This window comes from Malus domestica, chromosome 13 (assembly GCF_042453785.1).
Source record: "Malus domestica chromosome 13, GDT2T_hap1".
Lineage (NCBI taxonomy): Eukaryota > Viridiplantae > Streptophyta > Magnoliopsida > Rosales > Rosaceae > Malus > Malus domestica.
Genome location: NC_091673.1, coordinates 10,336,166 through 10,359,782, shown reverse-complemented (window position 1 = coordinate 10,359,782; position 23,617 = coordinate 10,336,166). Strand labels below are relative to the sequence as shown.

General features: G+C 41.0%; 1 protein-coding gene and 1 long non-coding RNA gene across 3 annotated transcripts; both read left to right on the top strand.

The window, feature by feature from the left end:
* Positions 1-6,333: 6,333 nt before the first annotated feature.
* Positions 6,334-7,210, top strand: LOC139190587 (uncharacterized). The gene is made up of 2 exons (XR_011574907.1): positions 6,334-6,656; positions 6,906-7,210. It is a non-coding gene; the product is annotated as an uncharacterized lncRNA (long non-coding RNA).
* Positions 7,211-18,709: 11,499 nt separating this feature from the next.
* Positions 18,710-23,325, top strand: LOC103452610 (uncharacterized). 2 transcript variants are annotated; one of them, XM_029091464.2, is made up of 7 exons: positions 18,710-19,035; positions 19,728-21,233; positions 21,329-22,006; positions 22,084-22,167; positions 22,272-22,347; positions 22,463-22,779; positions 22,914-23,325. In XM_029091464.2, exons 2-7 carry the CDS (start codon positions 19,917-19,919, stop codon positions 23,142-23,144), a joined length of 2,703 nt encoding a protein of 900 aa, XP_028947297.2. In that variant the 5' UTR covers positions 18,710-19,035; positions 19,728-19,916; the 3' UTR covers positions 23,145-23,325. The 2 variants fall into 2 exon arrangements, with proteins under 2 accessions (XP_028947297.2, XP_070666922.1); XM_070810821.1 differs by having other exon boundaries at positions 18,762-19,035; positions 22,918-23,325.
* Positions 23,326-23,617: the final 292 nt, after the last annotated feature.

The window sequence follows — 23,617 nt, the reverse complement described above, 5'->3', positions numbered from 1 at the left end:
AGCTCCTCGGTTGGGGACTTGCAAGATCCAAGCCATTGAGTAATCATGAAACTTCTAAGTACCGAAGTGTGGTATCATTTTCACTTGCCTTATGTGTCTCATATGTAGATGTGGCATCTTCTTTGGAAGTACTTTTTCTCTATCCAGGGGTGGTATCTTTAACCGATGAAGATGCCTAAGGTAATGTATCAATTTCACATGAAGCTTACTTGTAGTTTCGGGCTTGGTCAAGTGCGATACAAAACCCTATAGTAGGAGTCCCCCAAGTCGCCGAGCTAGGAGATTTGCCGAAAGAGGTAATAGACAAGGTAAGCAATCAGAATTCCAAGCAAGCAACCTAGATCGGAGGTTCGACTTCGGCTCCCGGTTTATTGTTCTCCTTCTCCCTGTGTCGTAAATAGCAACAAGGATAAGGATAAGCAAATGGAGAAGTGATGATATGAGATACATTTGCTTTTGAAGAAGTAACTTTCCACATGTTTATTCTTGAACTGGGCTGGAGGGTTTTCTGGTTTCCTCCAGAGTATAAGGCCGACTCAAGAATTTGAGGGTCAAAACAAGTCCATCAAATCAAGAGTGCGTTCGACTTTGATGATATGGGATACTTTTGCTGTTGATGAAGTAATAGATGAATAAGCATGTGTTCTATTGCGCTTGTCTCCACATGCTTCCTTGTATCCCTCTCACTTGCCCTATCTGTTCCCCAGACAGATGTGGTGTCTTTTGTAGAAGCATGAGATGTTGAAGATGAGTACTCGAGAACAATGTCAGGTAAGTAATCAGGCAAAGGGTTCCAGGCAGTCAGTTCCTGACTGGAAGCTTGATTCCAAGTGCTGACTGATTGTTCTCTTTCTCCTTGTCTTACAGGTAAGAACAGGGGCAAAGGAAAAGACAGGGAAAAAGCATGATATAGGATACTCTTGCTTTTGACCCTGATGATATGAAATACTATTGCTCTGATATGGCTGGTTTGCATAGGTATTATTGGGGGGGAAGAAAGCTGAGTATTTCGAGAGGCTTCGTTGGGAGTGCCCTCTTAGATATGAGGAAGGGTTGAGCATTTTTGCAGGTCTGCCTGTCCGTGGAGGATGAAGGTCAACATATATAGGAGTCTCCCTAACAACAAGTAGTAATGCTATTCCTTTACCCTTCTTGGTCGTAGCAATGTAGTGGGAGTTGCAAGTTTCACGTATTTTAACTTTGTCAGAGCACTTTGAAAAAATGGTATGTGGTATCTGGAAAGCTGATGTTACGTGTGAAGATTGCAGACAAGCTTTATCCAAGGAAATCTGGCTCTTGAAGTTTAGAGAGCAATGCCTCTTCGGTTTTCGAACAAGTAATCCTATCGGGGATCTGGCTCTCGAGATTCAGAGAACGGTGCCTCTTCTATTTTTGAGAAAGCAATCATGTTGGGAGTCTGGCTCTTGAGATTTGGAGAGCAGTGCCTCTTCGATTTTTGAGAAAGTAATCCTGTTGGGAGTCTGGCTTTCGAGATTTGGAGGGCGGTGCCTCTTCGATTTTTGAGCAAGTAATAATGTTATTCCTTTACCCTTCTTGGTCATAGCAATGTAGTAGGAGCTGCAAGCTTCACATGTTTTAACTTTGTTAGAGCGCTTTGAAAAAGTGGTCTGTGGTATCTAGAAAGCTGATGTTGCATGTGAAAATTGCAGACAAGCTTTATCCAAGGAAATCTAGCTCTTGAAGTTCGGAGAGCGGTGCCTCTTCGGTTTTCGAACAAGTAATCCTATCAGGGATCTGGCTCTCGAGATTCAGATAAAAGTGCCTCATTGATTTTTGAGAAAGCAATCATGTTAGAAGTCTAGCTCTTGAGATTCGGATAGCGGTGCCTCTTCGATTTTTGAGAAAGTAATCCTGTTGGGAGTCTGGCTCTTGAGATTCGGAAAGCGGTGCCTCTTCGATTTTTAAGAAAGTAATCCTGTTGGGAGTCTGGCTCTCGAGATTCGGATAGTGGTTCCTCTTCGATTTTTGGGCAAGCAATCTTGTTGGGAGTGTTTTCTCGAATGTGAGTAAAGGTTGGGCATTTTTGCCAGTCTGCCTTGCCACAGAGCACGGAGGTTGACACATATTAGGACTTTCTAGTTATTAAGCAGTGGTGTTGTTCCTTTACCTTTGTGGGTAATAGTAGGGTAGCTGGACCTTCAAAATTTATGTGTCTAAACTTTGTCAGAGATCTTTGGCAAAGTTATCTGTGGTACTCGATGAGCTGATCTTGCGTGTGGAAAGTGGTGCCTCTTCGAAATCTGGAGAGTGGTGCCTCTTCGGAATCCGGAAAGTGGTGCCTCTTCGGAATCCCGAAAGTGGTGCCTCTTCGATTTTTGAACCAACGACCTTGTTGCCCTTTCTTTTGTAAGAGCACCAATTGTGTGCAAGGAGTTCATTCAGAGAGTTATTACTTGTAGGAATTTTCCCATTACTTCAGAGATTTATTGCACCTCATTTCTCATTCATCATTTCTGAGAATGTCTGGCCCATCTGACCATCGTTTTGACTTGAACTTTGGTGAAGAGACAGCCATGCCTTCTCAAGACAACATATGGCGCCCATTATTCTTATCCCCTATTGGTCCTCTTACCGTTGGGGACTCTGTGATGAAGAATGATATGACCGCTGCGGTGGTGGCCAGGAACATTCTCACTCCTAAAGATAACAGACTACTTTCCAAACGCTCTGATAAGTTTGCTGTTAAGGATTTTATGGCTCTCAGTGTTCAGTGTGCAGTGTCTAATATGGCCCAACGCCTATTTGCTCGAACCCGCCAAGTTGAATCATTGGCGACTGAAGTGATAAGTCTAAAACAGGAGATCAAAGGGCTCAAGCATGAGAATAAACAGTTGCACAGGCTCGCACATGACTATGCTACAAACATGAAGAGGAAACTTGACCAGCTGCATGAATCTGAAGGTCAGATTTTACTTGATCATCAGAGGTTTGTGGGTTTGTTCCAAATGCATTTAATGCCTACGTATCCTGGGGTTGTACTGCGTAATGAAGCTCTAAATGATCAACCTTCGGTGCCTCATTGTTTTGGAGTTCTGCCTAGTACTGAGACTCCGAATAATCACCCTCTGGTGCCTCCTCGTTCTGGAGCTCTGCCGACTGCTGAGACTTCTCCTTAGCAACCTTTGTGAAGGCTCACTCTTGTTTGTTTATTTTGATTCATGTATATGTACATATTTGTAACTTATCGGAGATATCAATAAACAAGTTTTGCTTCATTTCAACGTATTTGTTAAATACACCAAGGCCTTCTTCACTAAGTTCTTTGAATTTTTCTCTTTGTTGAAGCTTTGTGAGTGAAGCATGTAGGTTGAGGTAGTGCTCCCTTAATTTCCCGAGTGAGAAAAACTTCTTGTTTGGAGACTTGAAAAAATCCAAGTCACTGAGTGATCGTGAGACTTCCGAGTATCAAGGTGCAGTAGCATATGGTAGGAGTCCCCCAAGTCTCCGGTCGAGGGAGTTGACGAATGAGGCATTTCCTTTCTAAGTGGTAGCCTAAAACTCCTTCTTCATATACATATATTTGTTATGAAAGTTGTTAGGCCCAAAGAAGAGGAGGCCTAGGCAATTTTATTTTTTTTTCGAATTTTTGAATTTCCGAATTTTTGAATTTTCGAATTTCCGAATTTTTGAATTTTTGAATTTTCGAAAAAATATATATATATATATATATATTTTTAAAGCTTTGTAGGTGAAGCTTTGGTGTTGAAGCTTTGTAGGTGAAGCTTTGAGGTTGAAGCTTTGTTGGGCACCATGAATTGATTTTGCTTCACACTATCTTAATCAAGATAGTGTGAAGCTTTTGTAGGTGAAGCTTTTGTGTTGAAGTTTTGTAGGTGAAGCTTTTATGGGTCAAGCTTTTGTGGGTCAAGCTTTTGTAGGTCAAGCTTTTGTGGGTCAAGCTTTTGTGGGTCAAGCTTTTATGGGTCAAGCTTTTGTGTGTGAAGCTTTTGTAGGTCAAGTTTTGTTGGGCACTATGAATTGATTTTGCTTCACACTATCTTGATTAAGATAGTGTGAAGCTTTTGTAGGTGGAGCTTTTGTGTTGAAGCTTTGTAGGTGAAACTTTTGTGGGTGAAGCTTTTGTGGTGGGTGAAGCTTTTATGGGTGAAGCTTTTGTGGTGGGGGAAGCTTTTGTGGGTGAAGCTTTTATGATGGGTGAAGCTTTTGTGGTGGGTGAAGCTTTTGTTGGTGAAGTTTTTATGGGTGTAGCTTTTGTGGTGGGTGAAACTTTTGTGGGTGAAGCTTTTGTGGTGGGTGAAGCTTTTGTTGGTGAAGCTTTTATGGGTGAAACTTTTGTAGGTGAAGCTATTGTGGGTGAAGCCTTTGGAAAACTAGAAATTTGAAAATGTGGGAGAGACAACATATACAAATTTTTCTTCCACACTGTTGAGCAAGAGATTGTGATACAAGCCACACCTTGTAGTAGTCAAAGGTTTAGATGAACCATATAAATTAAATTTGCTTCGAACAGTCTTGAATTTGCCTCGAAGGTTTGAGAATTGTAGTTGCCCTCCATTGATGAAGCTTTTGTTAGCACTATAAATTGGTTTTGCTTCACACTGTCTTGATCAAGAGTGTGTGAAGCTTTTGAGAATTGTGGTTCCCCTCCATTGATGAAACTCTTGTTGGCACCATAAATTGGTTTTGCTTCACACTGTCTTGATCAAGAGTGTGTGAAGCTTTTGAGAATTGTGGTTGAACTTCTTTGATGAAGTTTTTGTTGGCACCATAAATTGATTTTGCTTCACACTGTCTTGATCAAGAGTGTGTGAAGCTTTTGAGAATTGTGGTTTTACTCCTTTGATGAAGCTCTTGTTGGCACCATAAATTGGTTTTGCTTCACACTGTCTTGATCAAGAGTGTGAAGCTTTTGAGAATTGTGGTTGCCCTCCATTGATGAAGCTCTTATTGGCACCATAAATTGGTTTTGCTTCACACTGTCTTAATCAAGAGTGTGAGAATTGTGGTTGAACTCCTTTGATGAAGCTCTTGTTGGCACCATAAATTGGTTTTGCTTCACACTGTCTTGATCAAGAGTATGTGAAGCTTTTGAGAATTGTGGCCGCCCTTCATTGATGAAGCTCTTGTTGGCACCATAAATTGGTTTTGCTTCACACTGTCTTGATCAAGAGTGTGTGAAGCTTTTGAGAATTGTGGCTGCCCTTCATTGATGAAGCTCTTGTTGGCACCATAAATTGGTTTTGCTTCACACTGTCTTGATCAAGAGTGTTTGAAGCTTTCTACGAGTTATAGTGTTTGCATTGTTACATAGGGGAAATGTTTGAAGCAGATGCAAAAGGGCTGAATAGCTTGATCTTCGTATGCCATGCACTGAAGTTGTTGTTGGCTTGCAATAAGACTTTGTTGGTGACTATAACTCTTGTTTGGCATAAGTGCTCCCCTAGTTGAGTTGTCAAGCTTGAGGGTTTTTGATTATTTGTGAATGCTAGAAGTTTACATGTACAAGTTGTACCACTCGTTTTCTGGTATGTGGAATGAATGGTGAGTTGCTTTCATCACTTGGTTGGTGGTACGAAGGTGAGTTCCTTCTTCCCCTGGTTGGTGGCATGAATGGCAAGTTGCCAAATGATATTAGAGTACGGGTTGTACATTTCATCACCTGGTTAGTGGCATGAAGGAGAGTACAGGTTGTACATTTCATCACCTGGTTGGTGGCATGAAGATGAGTTCCTTCTTCACCTGGTTGGTGGCATGAGTGGCAAGTTGCCAAATGATATTAGAGTACGGGTTGTACATTTCATCACCTGGTTGGTGGCATGAAGGAGAGTACGGGTTGTACATTTCATCACCTGGTTGGTGGCATGAAGATGAGTTCATTCTTCACATTTCATCACCTGGTTGGTGAGAATAAGAGCAAGGTGTCTAGGCACATTGTAGCAAGTGTCGAATGACACAAAATATGTTGAACCCTTTCAAAGCACAGTTGGCTTATGTATAAATATGTTGGAATGTATGATTGAACGAATATACTGTGAAGTTGTTCGTTTATTTGTATAGTCTTGTTGACATATACTTAGACTTTGTTTCATGTTGGAAGCATTCATGTTGAAGCTTTGAACCCGAGTGTTTCATTGCTAGGAATGTAAGAGGATTACGATCGAGTTGTCTAAATCATCTCTTTATTGAATTCATGTCAAATAGTCTTCGTTACATAGGATGCTGAACGGCTGAAGCTTAACACTTGTACAATGTGAGTTTACTTGTAATAGTACTTCAAGTGATCAGCGTTCTATGGATGGCCAAGGGTCTTGCCATCAGAGCTTATAAGCTTGTAGGAGCCAGGGCGACCAGTGGCGGATCCACAGTAGGGTCGTCGGGGTCACACGACCCCTTGGAAACCATGGAAACAACCTTGAAGCTCCCATATGCGACCTCTTGGAGCTGAGGTCGTCGGGGTCGGACTTGCACGCCAACTGTTCGACAAAAATCCTGAACCAAGACTCGGCAGGAAGAGGAAGAAGAAGCAGCGCTCGCATGGAAAGCAACGAATCCTACATTCTTCAAAATAATGCTTATATGGAAAGCAACGAATCCTACATTCTTCAAAATAATGCTGAAAATCCGGCTTCGACCCAGCTGCCCTTGAGGTTTTATAAACAAAAAGGCGTTCCTAGGTAAGGAAACGAAGGCAATTACCTCATGAATCAGTGAATTCAAATACAATATTGAAAAGCTATTAGTTTATTTTGGATGGTTTTTCATAACAAGTTTACATACTTGTGAGTGTTTGTAGGGTAGTATAATCCCAAAAACTCTGCATTTTCAGCTAGTATTAGATCCTAATTCGTTGTTCTTCTGTAGAAACTATAAACCGTCGGCATCTAAGTAAAACAATTTCATTACCCGGAAACTCTTGATTGCAGGTTTATTGACAAGTTTAAGCTGTCAATCCAGCTCCAGTCGTCTTCTTTTGATGATCTTCCCCAGTCTTGGACTGCACCTTCAACAAGAGGATAGCAAACGCTGCCAGAAACATAACCATCACTTCGTTGAAGTTTCTGGCAGCCCTTCTCATAGAAGCAGCTTATGTGCTTCCGAGTTTTGGTATACTATGAAATCAGGCAATTATATAACAGAGCCCTAACAATTAGAGTTCATATTACCTAATTTAATTTCCTATTCCTAATGAACATAAATTTTAGCCAAGTTAAATGTACAGAAATTCGTAGTATCGTTGTCGGCAGTAACTGCACCTGTACATGGAAACATAGAAAGGTTCCGAGTTTGCTTAACAAAAGAAGAATATGGTTCTTATTCATTTACCCAAAAAGGGTTCTGATTAGAAAACACGCATTTAGTAACTAAGCTCTAATCCATAGCATTGTACAGTTTGTACTTGCACCCAAATAAGCAGATATTCATGAACAGGTTAAGTTTCTTATGGATTAATAAATATCCAAAAGAGTGTCAATCGACGCTTCATTCCCCTATAGTTTGTAATATTGTTTCCATTATGAATTATGAATGAAAGTACTATGATTTCATTTTCAATATGTTTTTCCATCCTAAATTTTTATTTGAACTTTTACACTGCGACCCCTTGGGGTAAGATTCCTGGATCTGCCACTGAGGGCGACTGATGCCAACAACTTCAAACGGTCCATCCTAGTTTGGACTAAGTGTTCCTTCACTCGGGACTCTGTCGCAGAGTAATCTTTTCTTCAATACCCAATCCCCTACTTTAAAAGGATGAGGTTTAACCCTTGAGTCATAGTAGTTGGAGATGCGCTGCTTGTAGGTGACATTCCTCAAGTGAGCCTAGTTTCTGTGTTCCTCGACTAGATCTAAGTTAAGGGTAAGTTGTTTGTCATTTTCGCTTTACACGTAGTTCTGGACTCGGAACGTTGCTTGCTCAAGCTCAACTAGGACAACTACCTCTGTACCAAAGGCAAGTGAGAATGGGGTTTCTCCTGTTGATGTCCGATACAAAGTGCGGTATGACCAAAAAACTTGGGGTACAAATTTTGGCCAACAACCTTTAGCCTTGTCCAAGCTGGTTTTCAAAGTTCGCTTGATTATTTTGTTGATGGCTTCAACTTGTCCATTAGACTAGGGATGAGCTGGGGAGGCAAAACATAAGTTGATGTTGAACTTAGAGCAGAACATCTTGAACTTATTGTTGTCAAATTTTCGCCCGTTGTCAATGACTATCGCATTGGGAATGCCGAATCTGCAAAGGATGTTCTTCCATACGAAGTCTTCTATTTTTGCCTCAGTAATGGTTGCCAAGGGTTCTACTTCGGCCCACTTTGTGAAGTAGTCAACTGCAACGATTGCATAGCGAACCTTGCCCTTCCCTGCAGGCATTGGGCCGATCAAATCAAGTCCCCATTGGGCGAATGGCCAAAGGCTGATCATAGAGTTGGTCATTAATGATCAAGTAACGGGTAGCCTTGTATCGAATCTGCTTAGCTTGGACTTTATCATTTGGAAGGGTGCCATGAGCAAGGAATCTATAAATCAGGGTCATCCAATTATCTCATTGTTGTAATATGCACACTTCCGCAGTCATGGTGTTTGATGCTGCTAACAATTTGACTTGATTTTTTCTCCCAATCTTGTCTTCCACCGCTGAGGCGAGGCGAGCCAAAGCATTTGCATGACTGTTTTCCGCTCAAAGAATTTGGGTGATCTGGTAGTGGAAGTGCTTGAGCAACAATTGTGTTTGTGCGAGATATGCTGCCATTGAGCTATCCTTAGCGTCAAAGTTGTTAGTGACTTGGTTAACCACCAATTGGGAGTCACTGAAGATTTCAATTCATTTAACCCCAAAGTGTTTAGCCAAACGTAAGCTTGCTAGGAAGGCTTCATATTCGGCCTCATTGTTCGACGCCTTGAATTTGAAACGAAGAGCATACTCCATCGCCACTTTGTCAGGGGTCGTAAGGACTAGTCCTGCTCCACAATCCTGTTGGTTGGATGAGCCATCAACATATAGACTCCATGCTAGGGCTGTTGGTTCTATTTTCTGAGCTTTCAAAGGTAATGAAACCACTTCTTTAAGCGTATAAACAATGTCAACATGATATGTGAAGTCGGCGATGAAGTCTGCCACTGCTCGGCCCTTCTCATCTGGCTTTGGTTGGTAGGAGATGTCAAACTCATCCAATGCTATCGCCCATTTGATCATTCGCCCGGAAGTGTCAGGACTTTGGAGTATTTGTCAAAGATGATGATTGGTAAGCATGATGATGGAGTGTGCTTGGAAGTAAGGGCGAAGTTTTCGAGCAGACATGACCAATGCTAGAGCCAATTTCTCAATGTTGGAGTATCGTGTCTCTGCATCTTGTAAGGCTTTGCTAACGTAGTAGACAGGCCGTTCAACATTACCATCCTTTCGAATGAGAAAAGAACTTATTGCTGAAGCCGATACCGACAGATAGATAATGAGAGTGTTACCAACCTTAGGTTTGGAGAGTAAATGGGCTTTACTCATGTAGTCTTTGAGGTTCTTGAATGCCTCAGCACATTCATCAGTCTTTGTAATGTACTTCTTACTTCCCTTACGTGCTTTGAAGAAATGAGCACATCTGTCTGTGGCCTTAGAGATGAACCTAGTTAAGGCTGCCACCTTGCCAGTAAGGCTCTGGATGTCTTTTGAAGTTACCGGTTCCTTCATGTCGAGGATTGCTTTGATCTTCTCGGGATTAGCCTCAATGCCTCGTTGGCTTATCATGAAGCCAAAGAATTTTCCAGAGCCTACGCCGAAGGCACATTTGTTAGGGTTCAACCTCATTCGATACCTCTTCAGAATGGTGAAAGTTTCAGATAGGTTGGTGATGTGTTAGTCAGCATGTTTGCTCTTGACTAGCATATCATCAACGTAAACTTCCATGCTCTTCCCAATCTGCTCAGCGAACATTGAATTGACCAGTCTCTGATAAGTCGCTCCTGCATTCTTTAGGCCGAAGGGCATGACTTTATAGCAATATAGTCTCATGTCAGTAATGAAGGCTGTGTGTTCTTGGTTTAGAGGGTTCATGAAGATTTGGTTGTATCCTGAGTAAGCATCTATGAAGCTCAGGAGTTCACACCCTGCCGTAGAGTCTATAAGTCTGTCTATGAGAGGAAGAGGAAAGCTATCATTCGGGCATCCTTTGTTTAGGTCGGTGTAATCGACACACATTCTCCACAAGACCTTTTAGAGCAGGAGACTTTCCTTGGTCGAATTTTTCTTAACAATGACAACATTTGCTACCCATGTTGGATAATTGACTTTGCTGACGAAGCCTATGCCTTTGAGTATTTCAACTTCTGCCTTCATTGCCTCGTACCGTTCAGAGTCATAAGATCTTCGCTTCTGTCTCACTGGTTTAATCTTGGCGTCAATACTTAAGCGATGACAGATTATATCGGAAGAGATGCCTGGCATGTCCTCGTATGACCAGGCGAAGACCTCAATGTTCTCTTGCAAAAAAATGATCAATGCCAACCAAATGGGTGGTGACAAGGTGCTACCAATCTTCACCATGCGATCCGGATAATTTTTTTAGATAGAGACCTTTTCCAACTCTTCAACGGGTTGTGCTTGCTGGGTGAAAGAGTCATCTCGAAGATCGTCAGGTTGACTGTTGCCACCGTGAAGACCCAAGTTGGCTTCGTCTGGGCTGGTCTTTATGACTTGGTCATGTATAGAAAGGGTTTCCTTGGGCACATGCAGGTGTTGTTGCTTGACCGAAGTGTTATAACATGATCGTGCACTAAGTTGATCTCCTCTGATGTAACCATTGCCATAAGGGGTTGGAAATTTCATTAACAACATATGTGTGGATACCATGGCCTTGAGATCATTGATGCCTGTGCGTCCGAAGATGACATTGTATGCCGTTAGGCAATCAACCACCAGAAAGTTAGTGGTAATGGTAGCTGTGTAAGGGCCTGTACCAATGGTGAAAGGTAAGTGTATACTCCCCAAAGGTTGCACGATATCACCGGAGAAGCTTATCAGAGGGGAAATCGAGCCGTCGAGCAAGTGTTCAGCTACATTAAGTGCCCTGAAAGCTTCAGCAAACATGATATTGACCGAAGCCCTCGTGTCTACCAGGATTCGTCGTACTTCAAAGTTGGCTATGTGAGCTTCCACGATCAGTGGGTCGTTGTGAGGGTAGATGATACCTCTTTCTTCCTCAGGGTAGAAACATATTGGATCCCAGTTAGGCTTTTGATACTTACCTCCCATGATGTCTTCCACGTGAAACACTTGGTGGCCAGACCTTAAAGCTCGTTCATTATTTTTCATGGCCCTGTTGAAAGATTTAGATATGGGTGTGCGACCACTTATGGAATATATCACATTTACCTGGAGTTGGTTACGGTTACCCCTTGGAGGGTGAATGAGGAATTGATCAATTTTTCCTTCACGTGCCAAAACTTCAATATGATCACGAAGGGTGATACACTTCTTACCGTCATGGCCGTTATGCTCGTGTAGCAGTAAAATGTGCCCGTGTTCTTCGTGAGCTTGTAATCCGGGTGCCTCGGCTTTGGCTTCAGTATCAAGTGTGATATGCTGGGGTAAATGGCCACGCATGTGGCGTTCAAAGGTGTGTATGCTTCATACCTCGGGGTAGGGGTTGTCCTGACACATGCTTGACCTACTATGTTGACTGCCTGAGGTCGGGGATTATCATGGCGATACCATTGGTTATCGCGGTAGTGTCCCTTACTCTTTTTACTAAAATGAGACTGGTAAGGATGGAAATCTTTCCTTTTGCCTTAAGATTGATATGTATGTTGACTTGGCGAAGTATTAAGTAAGGTAGATGGAGGCACTGCTGCCGTTTGGAAGCTCGAGGTCTTCTTATTTGGTTGGATCTGGCTTCCACTCCCTACTTACTGATAAGGGGTGGTTGTGGGGGGTTTCCCTTGATATGTCCTTGCATCGGCGAATGCATGGTTGTAAGCCTGTGCCATCACCTCAGAGTAAGTCTTCCAAGTGTTGGCATTGATTATGTACTTGAAGAAACAATCACGTAGCCCTGTCGTGAAGGCCTTGAGGGCAGTCTTGTCATCTGCCTCAGCGCAGCGAGAATACTCATGGCTGAAACGACCAACATACTCTCGTAGTGAATCATCCGGCTTCTGGCGAATAATGTACAAGTCATCTGCAGAATGCAAGCGATCGGTCTGAAAGATGTGTTGAGAGACAAATAGTTTCCTCAGTTCCTCAAATGAGTCTACTGTCTCAAGTGGAAGACGACAATACCAGTTTAGAGCTCCACCAGAGAGGGTGGAGGGGAAGAGAAGACATCGCTCTTTGTCGGTATGCATCTGATATGCCATGGTGGACACAAAGAGGTTAAGGTGTTCAATTGGGTCCTCCCTTCCAGTATAGAGTTGTAAACCAAGCTTTTGTTTTATCTTCGCTTGAAGGGAGGTGTCAAGGATCCTCCTTGTGAGAGGGCCATGCCTGGGTTGGTTCCAGTCAGGTATCTCGGCCTGACGTTCGGCCTTCAACTTGTTTACTTCATCAAGGAGCTGTAGGACAAGGGGGTCTTGAGTGGAGTCATGTACCACTAGGATTTCTTTCGTAAGTCTCCATCACCTCTTTGAAGTAGGAAAGTTTGAGTAAGGGTGTGATTTTTCCTTGGACTCGCCGTACTGACTTCTAGGGCGAGTCTGTCGGAATACCTCAGAGTCTCCTGTACCTTCATATTCCTCTAGGACATGTCGTTCCTTCCCTAGATTGGCAGTTGACCTAGGTCGTATGAGGGGACCGAGTTTTTCAGAAACCCTTGGGTCATTGATCTTCGAGCATATGTGGAGGGGATTCTCTCGACGTTGATTTAAGAAATCTCTGCAGTCACGATAAACGGCTTTCGATCTTTCCAACCCTTCTGCAAAGATGTGTCTTCCTCCACTTCTCTTGCTTTGGGTCGAAGCAGCTGGGTTGAGAGAAGTCTCATGTTGATCAATGTTTTGATGATTAGCTCGCTCCTCATCAGGGATACCCATGTCGAAGGAAGATGACCCTCCGTGTTGGGGGGCACCCAGATGATGGTTTATGTCCATAGGGGCAACAAGCTCGCGTGTTTGAGTACGCATAGTTTTGTGGAGTGTCTCAAAGAGCTTCTCATACTGCTCCTGGAAGACCTCATTCTTCATTGCTATTTTGTTGTTTGGAGCTTCTAGCTCATCGACTTTAGCTTGAAGAGCAACCCTCTTTCCTTTCTTCTTTCGTTGCTTTGCACTAAGTGCAAGAAGGGTGTCATTCTGTGTGTTGTGGCTTCCTTCGCTCCCCATGTTGGAGAGGGATGCCTGGTCAAAAGAGAGTGTACGAATGGTGGAAACCAGCTTGACAAAGATGAAAAGAGTGGGAATAAGTGTCGTTCCCACAGACGGCGCCAAATGTTGATGCACAAAATCAGCGAGGACTTTGGTACAACAGAAAGTGTTAAGTTTGAGACCTTCGCTAGATTGCTCCGGTCACTAGTGTGGATAAGTACGTAAATGGATAGAGACAGGGAAGCAAACACAAGATGTACGTGGTTCACCTAAATTGGCTACGTCCACAGAGTAGAAGAGTTCTCATTAATTGTGAAGGGTTTACACAAGTACATGGTTCAAGCTCTCATTTAGTGAATACTAGTGAATGATTTAGTACAAATGACATTAGGAAATATTGTGAGAGAATGATCTCTATTTATAGTAGAGAGTTTCTAGTTTCATTCTGACATTGACACGTGTCATGTTGTGATTGGCTTCTTATGTTGACATGTGTCGCGCTATGATTGGCTTCTGATGTCGACACGTGTCGCGCTGTGATTCGCCTCCTGGTTGGAGGGAAACTCTTTTAGGTCCTTGATGGTATAATGTTGATCGATGCTCAGTAGTTTCGGGATTGGTCAAGTATGGTACAAACATAATCAATATGAAGCATCAAGTTCTAGTGATCTTCCATCTCAATATAAGGGTCATTTTCTCAAGACAATGGGTCTTCCTTGTGCTCACATGATGATTAGAGAGATGAATATTGAAATCTTACAACTAAATGACATACATCCACAATGGAGGATTGATAGAAGATTGTTTGTCAACGATCATCATGTAAGCTTGGATAATGAACGAGATCAAATAAGTGGCCTTCTATTGGAGTCCAAAGATAAGTATGAAAAGTTGCATCTTACTGAAAAAGAGGATACCAAAAGGCAACTTTGTGAATTTCTTGATACTTCTCTTCCATTAACTCTTGAGCCTAATGTTAAACCTCACAAGGTCGTCCAATGGGTTCTAAAAATAGAAAAGAATCAAGCTCTACAAAACGCGGTCCTTCAAAGTTTGAAATAGTGGAGAAGGCTTAGAAATGTGCTAGACAGGTATGTTATTTTTTTTATTTATCTTTTAATATTGTCTACTATGGTCATGATTATTTATATATATGTATAACTTAATGTTCATTGTTTATAGGTGTGAGCAACATAATGATTTGCCAAAGAAACTTTTTGTTAATAATAGCTTAGATGTATAAAGAACACATGAAGGTACATATATTTTTGTTGATTTTCCCCATAAAAATACTAATCAAGTTTGTTATTTTCTTTCCTTTTCTTGACATGTTTTTATTTTCTTGTAGGTTGGAGTGCATGAGTTTCATATCTTTTTGGAAACATTGACATCTCCTTTGAACACAAGATTAAAGGTCAAACATAGTGTAGGCAGGATGTGAAAACTTGTAATGATATCTGATATATTTTTTGGGGCATGAGGCTACTATTATGGGGATTAAAGTATGTGGATTACTTACTAGTATTTTGTACAATTCATGTAACTTATGCATATATACTATATCATTAGGTAATCGTTTTATTTTTATTTATATAGTGCTGAAACTTATATGTTTTTTTTATAATTGGTGTTTTATACTTGTTTTGGGATCTCTCATGTTAGGTAGTAGAACTTAAGAGTTACAAATGAACATATGTGGTTGAGTGTTTAAAAATAAAAATAAAAGTTTAAAATAAAATAATAATAAGATACCAATTAAGTATTAAAAAATAAAAGAATGTGGGAAAAGTTGTTGAATATCACCACCCGCGATAAAAGAGCAGAAAGAAAACCATTTCTGGGGCCCACAATATCTTATCTCTGATGCGCACAGAAAAAGTAGGTGCTGACGAATGACTTCGCTCTTAGTAAATCATCAATACACCCCACCCTCCCTGAGCTCGCCCGGGATCCGCGTTTCACCGTTACGCCGCCTTGAATCAAGCTCGACTATGGTGGAGCTCAAGCAGTTGCACTCCCAAGTCATGAGGCTCGGCCTCGCCGCTGACAACGAAGCCATGGGATGTGTCGTCAAGTTTTGCGCCCTCTCCAAAAATGGCGATTTGGGTTATGCCCTCCAGATGTTCGACACAATGCCTCAACCGGATGCATTCATTTACAACACCGTAATGAGAGGCTACTTGCAATGCCAATTGCCGAGAGATTGCATTGTTTTGTACTCACGGATGTTGCAGGACTCTGTCCCTCCCAATCGGTACACGTTCCCTTCCATTGTGCGAGCTTGTTGCGCTGATGGTGCTGTTGGAGAAGGGAAGCAAGTCCATGCCCATGTCGTCAAACTTGGGTTTGGAGATGATGGGTTTTGTCAGAACAATTTGATTCACATGTATGTGAAGTTTCAGTCTTTGGAGGAAGCTAGAAGGGTGTTTGACAAGATGCCCCAGGATGTTGTGTCTTGGACGACTTTGATTACTGGGTACTCCCAATGTGGCTTCATTGATGAGGCTTTTGAAATTTTCGAGTTGATGCCTGAGAAGAATTCTGTTTCTTGGAATGCCATGTTTTCCTCTTATGTCCGGAGTGATCGTTTTCACGAGGCGTTTGCTTTGTTCCAAAGAATGCGAGTGGAAAATGTAAAAGGTCGTACCAAGTGCACAAGGCTCCCGCTTTACGCAGGGTCTGGGAGAGGTGAATGTCGGCAGCCTTACCCCCATTTTATGGAGAGGCTGCTCCCAAGTCTCGAACCCGAGACCTACCGCTCATGGGCGAGTGGAAAATGTAGAATTGGATAAATTCATGGCAGCTAGTATGCTGTTGGCTTGTACAGGTTTAGGTGCTCTAGAACAAGGGAAGTGGATACATGGATATATTGAGAAAAGCGGGATTGAATTGGACTCGAAACTTGCAACAATGATCATTGACATGTACTGCAAATGTGGTTGCCTGGAGAAGGCTTTTGAAGTTTTTAACGGGTTGCCAGATAAAGGGATTTCTTCATGGAATTGCATGATTGGTGGGCTAGCAATGCATGGGAAGGGAGAGGCCGCCATTAAACTTTTCGAGCAGATGCAAAGGGATATGGTAGCACCTGACAACATTACTTTTGTTAATGTTCTTAGTGCATGTGCTCACTCAGGGTTAGTAGAAAAGGGGCAGCAGTACTTCCGCAGCATGGTTGAAGTCCACGGTATTGAGCCCCGAACAGAGCATTTTGGCTGCATGGTTGATCTTCTTGGAAGAGCCGGGAGGCTGGAGGAAGCAAGAAAGCTAATAAACGAGATGCCAATGAGCCCCGATGTAGGTGTATTGGGTGCTCTCCTCGGAGCTTGTAAGATCCATGGAAATGTTGAACTGGGAGAGGAAATAGGGAGGAGGGTAATCAAACTGGAAGCAGAAAATAGCGGGCGCTATGTGTTGTTTGCAAATCTATATGCGAATGCGGACAGGTGGGAAGATGTTGCCAATGTGAGAAGATTGATGAATGACAGGGTAGTGAAGAAGGTTCCTGGATTTTCCATGATTGAACTGGAAGGCTCTGTCAATGAATTTATTGCCGGCGGAGGGTCTCATCCTCAGACAAAAGAGATATATGCGAAAGTCGATGAAATGTTGCAATCTATAAGATCTGCAGGATATGTTCCGGACACAGAGGGAGTGTTGCATGATCTTGATGAGGAGGAAAAGAAGAATCCTTTATACTACCACAGTGAGAAACTTGCAATTGCCTTCGGCCTATTGAAGACCAAACCCGGGGAAACTGTTCGTATATCAAAGAATTTACGAGTCTGCAAAGACTGCCACCGGGCAAGCAAGCTCATCTCGAAGGTTTTCCACCGCGAAATAATCGTGAGGGATAGAAATCGCTTCCACCATTTTAGAAGGGGATACTGTTCTTGTAAAGATTACTGGTAAATAGGAATGCTGTCTGGTTGTCCAGAAAATACGTGACATCTTGCTTGAGAAAATACTATATGTATGTATGCCCGGATGTTCATCTAAGTACTGATATACTGATAGAATATATATGTACCTGTATAAATTGCTAACGAATAGTAAAAGCTCTTGGGTGAATTGTTTTGAAAAAAGAAGAAACCATTAGGTACGTTTCATTTACAATTCGTAACCTGAAATATCAAGAATTTGATGGGTTAGGGGTTAAATGTTCTCACACACATTTTCCCACTCTCACATTTTGACTTGTCAATTCATGACCTACTTATTCTAAGTAAGTAAACACAAGGACGGATCTCTTCAATAGCAAGAGCAGCTCACATACCTCGAAAAATCTCTCTATTGGACCGGATTTGTCCATCCAATAGTTGGTTAAGATAGGGTGTGGCTGCATATCCCTTTTTCTACCCACAATCATCTACCATTTTGGGTTTTTCCCACTCTTTCACGCAAATTCACTCGCTCCATTCAAATTTATCTATCACAACTTCCTTCCTCAATTGTTCTGGCGCCATCTTAACAACCCACACACCACCAAAATTTTATATCTTACCCATCCAAAAAAAAAAATTCCTCAATCCTCCACGGTAAACAAATCATGAAATCAAACTAAATTTTCAATAGCTTGCAACACCCATTTTAAGCTTTTTCCCACTTAATTGTCTCATTAGTTTAATCAAATTTGTGGTTTTCTTGACAAAAATTTGATCGCATTTGGGTTGGCGATAGTTTTATGCTTAAAAGTTCATGTCTCCTCTTTGTTAAAAAGTATATAGAGAAATACTAAGAAGCCTCTTTCAATGTAACATACTTCGGCGTATCATTACTATTGTTGAAGATATCAAATGGCTGGCCTCTTCTTTTAACTCTATTACTTGGAAGCATATTTTGAGAGAATCTAATTTTGTAGCTGATGCCATCACTTTTTGTGGGCATGGTTTAGATAACTTCCATGTTTGGATTGGCTATGTGCCTCCAACAGCTACTAGTGCCTTGTTGTTTGACTCTAGGACCCTTGGGTGTTCCTGGGGTTTTTCCATCTCTTAATGTTATTTTGCTTCTCAAAAAAAAAAAAAAAAAAGTGGGTCATAGACTTTTTGTCATTTTACAATTTAACGTTAATTCGTGTGTCAATATTATAAAATATTATATAAAAAAACATAAGGTGACAGGAAGTCCACAAAGAGTCCTACTTTTGAGAGAATTCTTAACATTTCTCAAGTATATATTATGTAAATGCGTACCACGTGTCAGTATTAAAACCCGATTAAGCAAGAAGAAAGATTAGCCTAACTTGTAACCGTTACAAAAGACCTTTGGCGACGATTCAACGAATAATTATCCACTCACTGAGTCAAACTCACACAATTAAATTCTGCAATATAAATATTTGTCTTGAATTTTAAAAGAAAAATAAAACAAATAAAAAGAAAATAAAAACTTTTGGGGGGCAAAAGCCGTGTTATATGCGCCATATTTTAATCTTTTAACATTTTTTTTCTCAAATCAATTATTTGTAGGAAATAGTGAAAAATAAAAAAGAAGATTAATATCTTTACCATAAAGAACAGAAACCCTAAAAATCGGCGGGTCGAGCAATCGAGTCGAACCTATCCCACTCGCGACTCACGATTCCGAACGATCCCGGCTCGTTCTTCCTCCTTCCCCCAAATTTTTAATTTTTCCCACCAATCGGACCGTCAAAAACCCTAATTTTCCATCGATTTCCCCTCCTTCTTACGTATCAATCATCGCCAAATCCGGATTTCTCTCACCCAAATCCAAAAACTTTCAGATTCGTCGAAATTTCTGACCCAGGTACGGAAAATTTGAGCAAGATTTTTACTTTTCAGTTTTCAGAGACATGGATACTAGTTTTTTTGCTGGGTTTAGTGGAATCAGATTATCCCCTCTTCGTATTATTGTGTTAGAAATTTTTAGCCTTGAATTTTTGGTGTTAGAAAATTTAAGCTGTATTTATTGGTGGTTCATTGTAATTTGCATCAAATTTAGTAACTTTTGGTGTGATTATTTTTATGATGATTCTGGTAGCTACCTACGTACAATGTTTGCTTTCTGCCATGATTTAGTAACTACTTCAGTTCTTGACGTTTTTGTTGTTTCAAGTAATTCTCTGCTGCTTCAAATGCTTAGAAAAAAAATTTACTTGGGAAGTTTTGGATTGAGTTTTGAAACCTATTTGTTGCTTGAGAAGCTTTTTTTTATGAACTTTTTTCTGTTGAAATTTTCATTTGAACGGTTAAATGACATTTTAACACCACCTGTTATATGTTCCTAAAACCCGGATGTCTTTTTCCGATGTTGTATCGATGTAGCAAGCACGTTTAAGAATCGTGACAGCTATTTTTTGATGTTATCTGCCTTTACCATCGTCATACTCAACGTTATGGATTTCTTGTTTGTGCTTGCTATGCTTTGTTATTGACCTGTATGTTTCCCTTAAGATAATGCACGAAAATACAACCTTCATTTTCTTAAATCTGCTGCAGGTTCCTATTTCCTGTTGCTTGACTGTGACTGCGGTAAACACCAACGTCCTCTTTTACTAGTGTCAATGGACCATGCAACATCGCATGATCAAAGATATTGACTTCTGTTAGTGCTGAGGATACAGTGTGTGAATCAGATAACGGTAGTTTCTTGAATAAATTCTTAAATGGATTGAATTGGTAGCTACAATGCGCTCATCTGGACTTGTTGACCCTGGATGGGACCATGGCGTTGCTCAAGATGAGAGGAAGAAAAAGGTTAAATGCAATTACTGTGGAAAAATAGTTAGTGGTGGAATATACAGATTGAAGCAACATTTAGCCCGAGTTTCTGGAGAAGTTACTTATTGTGATAAAGCTCCAGACGATGTATACTTTCGTATGAAAGAAAATATGAAAGGAAGTCGTTCTCATAAGAAACCTAGGCTTTCCGAAGATATTGGCCAAGCATATCTGAATTTCCAATCCAACGATGACGAAGAAGATGTGCATGTTGGTTATAGAAGCAAAGGAAAGCAGTTGGTGGGTGAGAGGAATTTAGCTATGAAATTGACTCCTCTTCGGTCGTTAGGGTATGTTGATCCTGGGTGGGAACATGGCGTTGCTCAGGATGAGAAAAAGAAAAAGGTGAAATGCAATTATTGCGAGAAAATAGTTAGTGGTGGTATCAATCGGTTTAAACAACATTTAGCTAGAATTCCTGGAGAAGTAGCACCTTGTAAACATGCTCCTGATGATGTCTATGTTAAAATAAAGGAGAATATGAAATGGCATCGTACTGGAAGGAGACAGAGACAACCCGATTCCAAGGACATATCAAATTTTGATCCTCTGTCAGATAATGAAGGCCAAGACGATGACCAAATGGAAGCTGTTCTGCCACATATGAGCCAGGAAAGCTTCATCGATGGTGATAGGAGATTGGGCCAAAATTTGAGACATACATTCTTGTCGCTGCCTCCCAGCACTGGTTCTGAACCATTATTTAAAAGATCAAGGCTCGATTCTCTGTTCTTGACATCTCCTAAGAGTTTTCCACCACAATCTTACAAGCAAGCAAGGGTCAGAACAATGTCAAATAAAATTTCCCACAAGGAAGTTATTTCCGGAATTTGCAAATTCTTTTACCATGCAGGAGTTCCTATACAAGCAGCAGACTCCCTATACTTTCATAAGATGCTGGAATTGGTTGGCCAATATGGGCAGGGTATGGTTGCACCTCCAAGCCAAATAATAACCGGTCGGTTTCTACAAGAGGAAATTGCAACCATTAGAAACTACCTGGCTGAGTATAAGGCATCATGGGCAACCACTGGCTGTTCTATTATGGCCGACAGTTGGAGAGACACAGAGGGTAGAATATTGATAAACTTGTTGGCTTCCGGTCCAAATGGTGTGTACTTTGTTTCTTCAGTTGATGCCACTGAAATTGTTGAAGATGCTTTGAATTTGTTTATGTTGCTGGACAAAGTGGTTGAAGAGATGGGGGAGGAAAATGTAGTTCAGGTATTTGATTTTATTTGGGTTTGATTTGTTTCTCATATAGTTGCCCATCTCGAACTGTCTTACGCTACTAACTTTGCTTTGCGTCTAATCCCCAGGTAATCACTCCAAATACTCCTAGTTATAAGGCTGCTGGAAAGATGCTTGAGGAGAAGAGAAAGAATTTATTCTGGACCCCATGCGCCACCAGTTGTATCGATCAAACGCTTGAAGATTTTTTGAGGATAAGATGCGTAGCGGAGTGCATGGAGAAGGGCCAAAAAGTTACAAAGCTCATTTACAACCAAGTTTGGTTGTTAAATTTTATGAAGAGTGATTTCACACAGGGGAAGGAACTTTTGAGATCGTCTATCACCCGGTTTGCTTCTAGCTTTGCTACCTTACAAAGCTTGCTGGACCACAAGACTGGTCTTAAAAGAATGTTTCAATCAAACAAATGGATTTCATCTCAGTGCTCCAAATCATTTGAGGGAAAAGAAGTGGAAAATATTGTCTTAAATGCTGCATTTTGGAAGAAGTTACAGTTTGTTAGGAATTCAGTGGACCCGATAATGCAAATTCTTCAAAAGGTTGAGAATGGTGACCACTTGTCAATGTCATCTATATATAATGACATGTACAGGGCAAAGATTGCAATAAAAACCATTCATGTCCGTAAATATGAACCATTTTGGAGCGTTATAGAGAGTCATTGGAACTCACTGTTCTACCACCCTGTATACGTAGCTGCTTACTACTTAAATCCATCATACAGATATCGACCTGATTTTACGGCGGTAGGAGAAACAATGGCTGCTTGTGTTTTTTATCATGATGTTAAGTTATTTCCTAATCCAGTTGGTAATTTGTGTAGCATACTGAGGTGATGCGTGGACTTAACGAATGCATTGTTCGGCTGGAGCCAGACCATTCAAATAGGATTTCTGCATCTATGCAGGTAATAGTTTTTTCGTACTCGATTTCATTATTTGGATCCTGAATGGTTTTATATATTGAGATGGGTCTTATTATATTTTCCCATTCTGTATCCGAACATCTCAGATTTCTGATTACAATTCTGCTAAAGCTGATTTTGGAACTGAATTGGCAATCAGTACAAGAACAGAGCTTGATCCAGGTATAGCATTAGACTGCCATGCTACATGTTTTAGATTTCCGGTATATGTATGCCCTCTGGGCGTTATTCCATTAGTTGATACATTTCTCCGTTTTTGTTTCTTGTTTCTTATTAGCTGCATGGTGGCAACAACATGGGATAAGTTGCTTAGAGCTGCAGCGTATAGCTGTGCGTATATTGAGTCAGACATGCTCTTCTTTTGGGTGTGAGCATAACTGGAGTATATACGATCAATTGTACAATCCGAGAAGTAATCGTTTGGCCCAAAAAAGGTTAAACGACCTCATCTACGTTCATTACAATTTGCGTCTTAGAGAACAAAAATTACGAAGAAGGCCGGAAAATTCAACCTCCCTTGACAATGTGCTGTTAGAGCGGTTGCTAGATGATTGGATTGTAGATGCTGCGGAAAATGACTTGCTAGACAATGAGGTATTTCAAGTGTAGATTCTATTATCCGGCAGAGTGGCTTGGTTTTGTGCCATTGACACCAAAGGCTTCTTTATAAAACTACACGAAATCTTATGCATTGTCTGAAATCAAGTTCTTTATCATTTCTCTGTTAGGAAGTCCTTTACAACGAAATCGAACAGGTTGATGAATACGAAAATGATCTCGTTGATTACGAATGTGGAATTGCAAACGGAGAGACTAGGAACGGATCCATTGAGCTGGTAACCTTGGCTGATGCAGATGTCAATCCGGCCAATGCTGGCGTTGCCACCGATGATGATGACGAGGAGGAGGAGGGGGCGGAAGGTGAGATGAACTTTTTCCATGATGACTTGAGTGATTAGCAAGTTGTAGACCTTCAACTAACAAAGATGCAATGGTGGTGAGGAAGCTCTGCCTTAGTGGTGTAATATATTCCAGCTTACTTGTTTTGCAAGTTACCTATGGAAGTAAAACAGGGCGTCCTTACATGTAATATTCTTCAACCTTTTTGCTCAAATGTTACTAACTCAACCGCTTTTTGAATCTCCAAAGCATTTACATTGTCTAATATGATTTTATGTTACACACGTAACGGATACAAATATCAGATAAATTTAGAAGAAATAAAAAAGCATTAAACGGTGGATACATAAAAAATTTTAAATTTTAAAATCCTACAAAATATGGGAGGTTCAAATTATTTTCTGAGAATTCCGAAATTACCAACCAAGTTTCTTCTTTTTTCATTTATTATTTACCTAAACTTCACATGTTTATAAACAGCTTAGCCGCCATTATCTTAACATTGTGATGTTCTAATATTTTGGTCACTGTA

Coding starts and splice junctions, on each gene's coding strand:
- LOC103452610 (XM_029091464.2), top strand. CDS start 19,917: ATGCGCTCATCTGGACTTGTTGACCCTGGATGGGACCATGGCGTTGCT. Junction 22,007..22,083: donor ATCGACCTGATTTTACGGCG/GTAGGAGAAACA, acceptor TAATTTGTGTAG/CATACTGAGGTGATGCGTGG. Junction 22,780..22,913: donor ATGACTTGCTAGACAATGAG/GTATTTCAAGTG, acceptor TTTCTCTGTTAG/GAAGTCCTTTACAACGAAAT.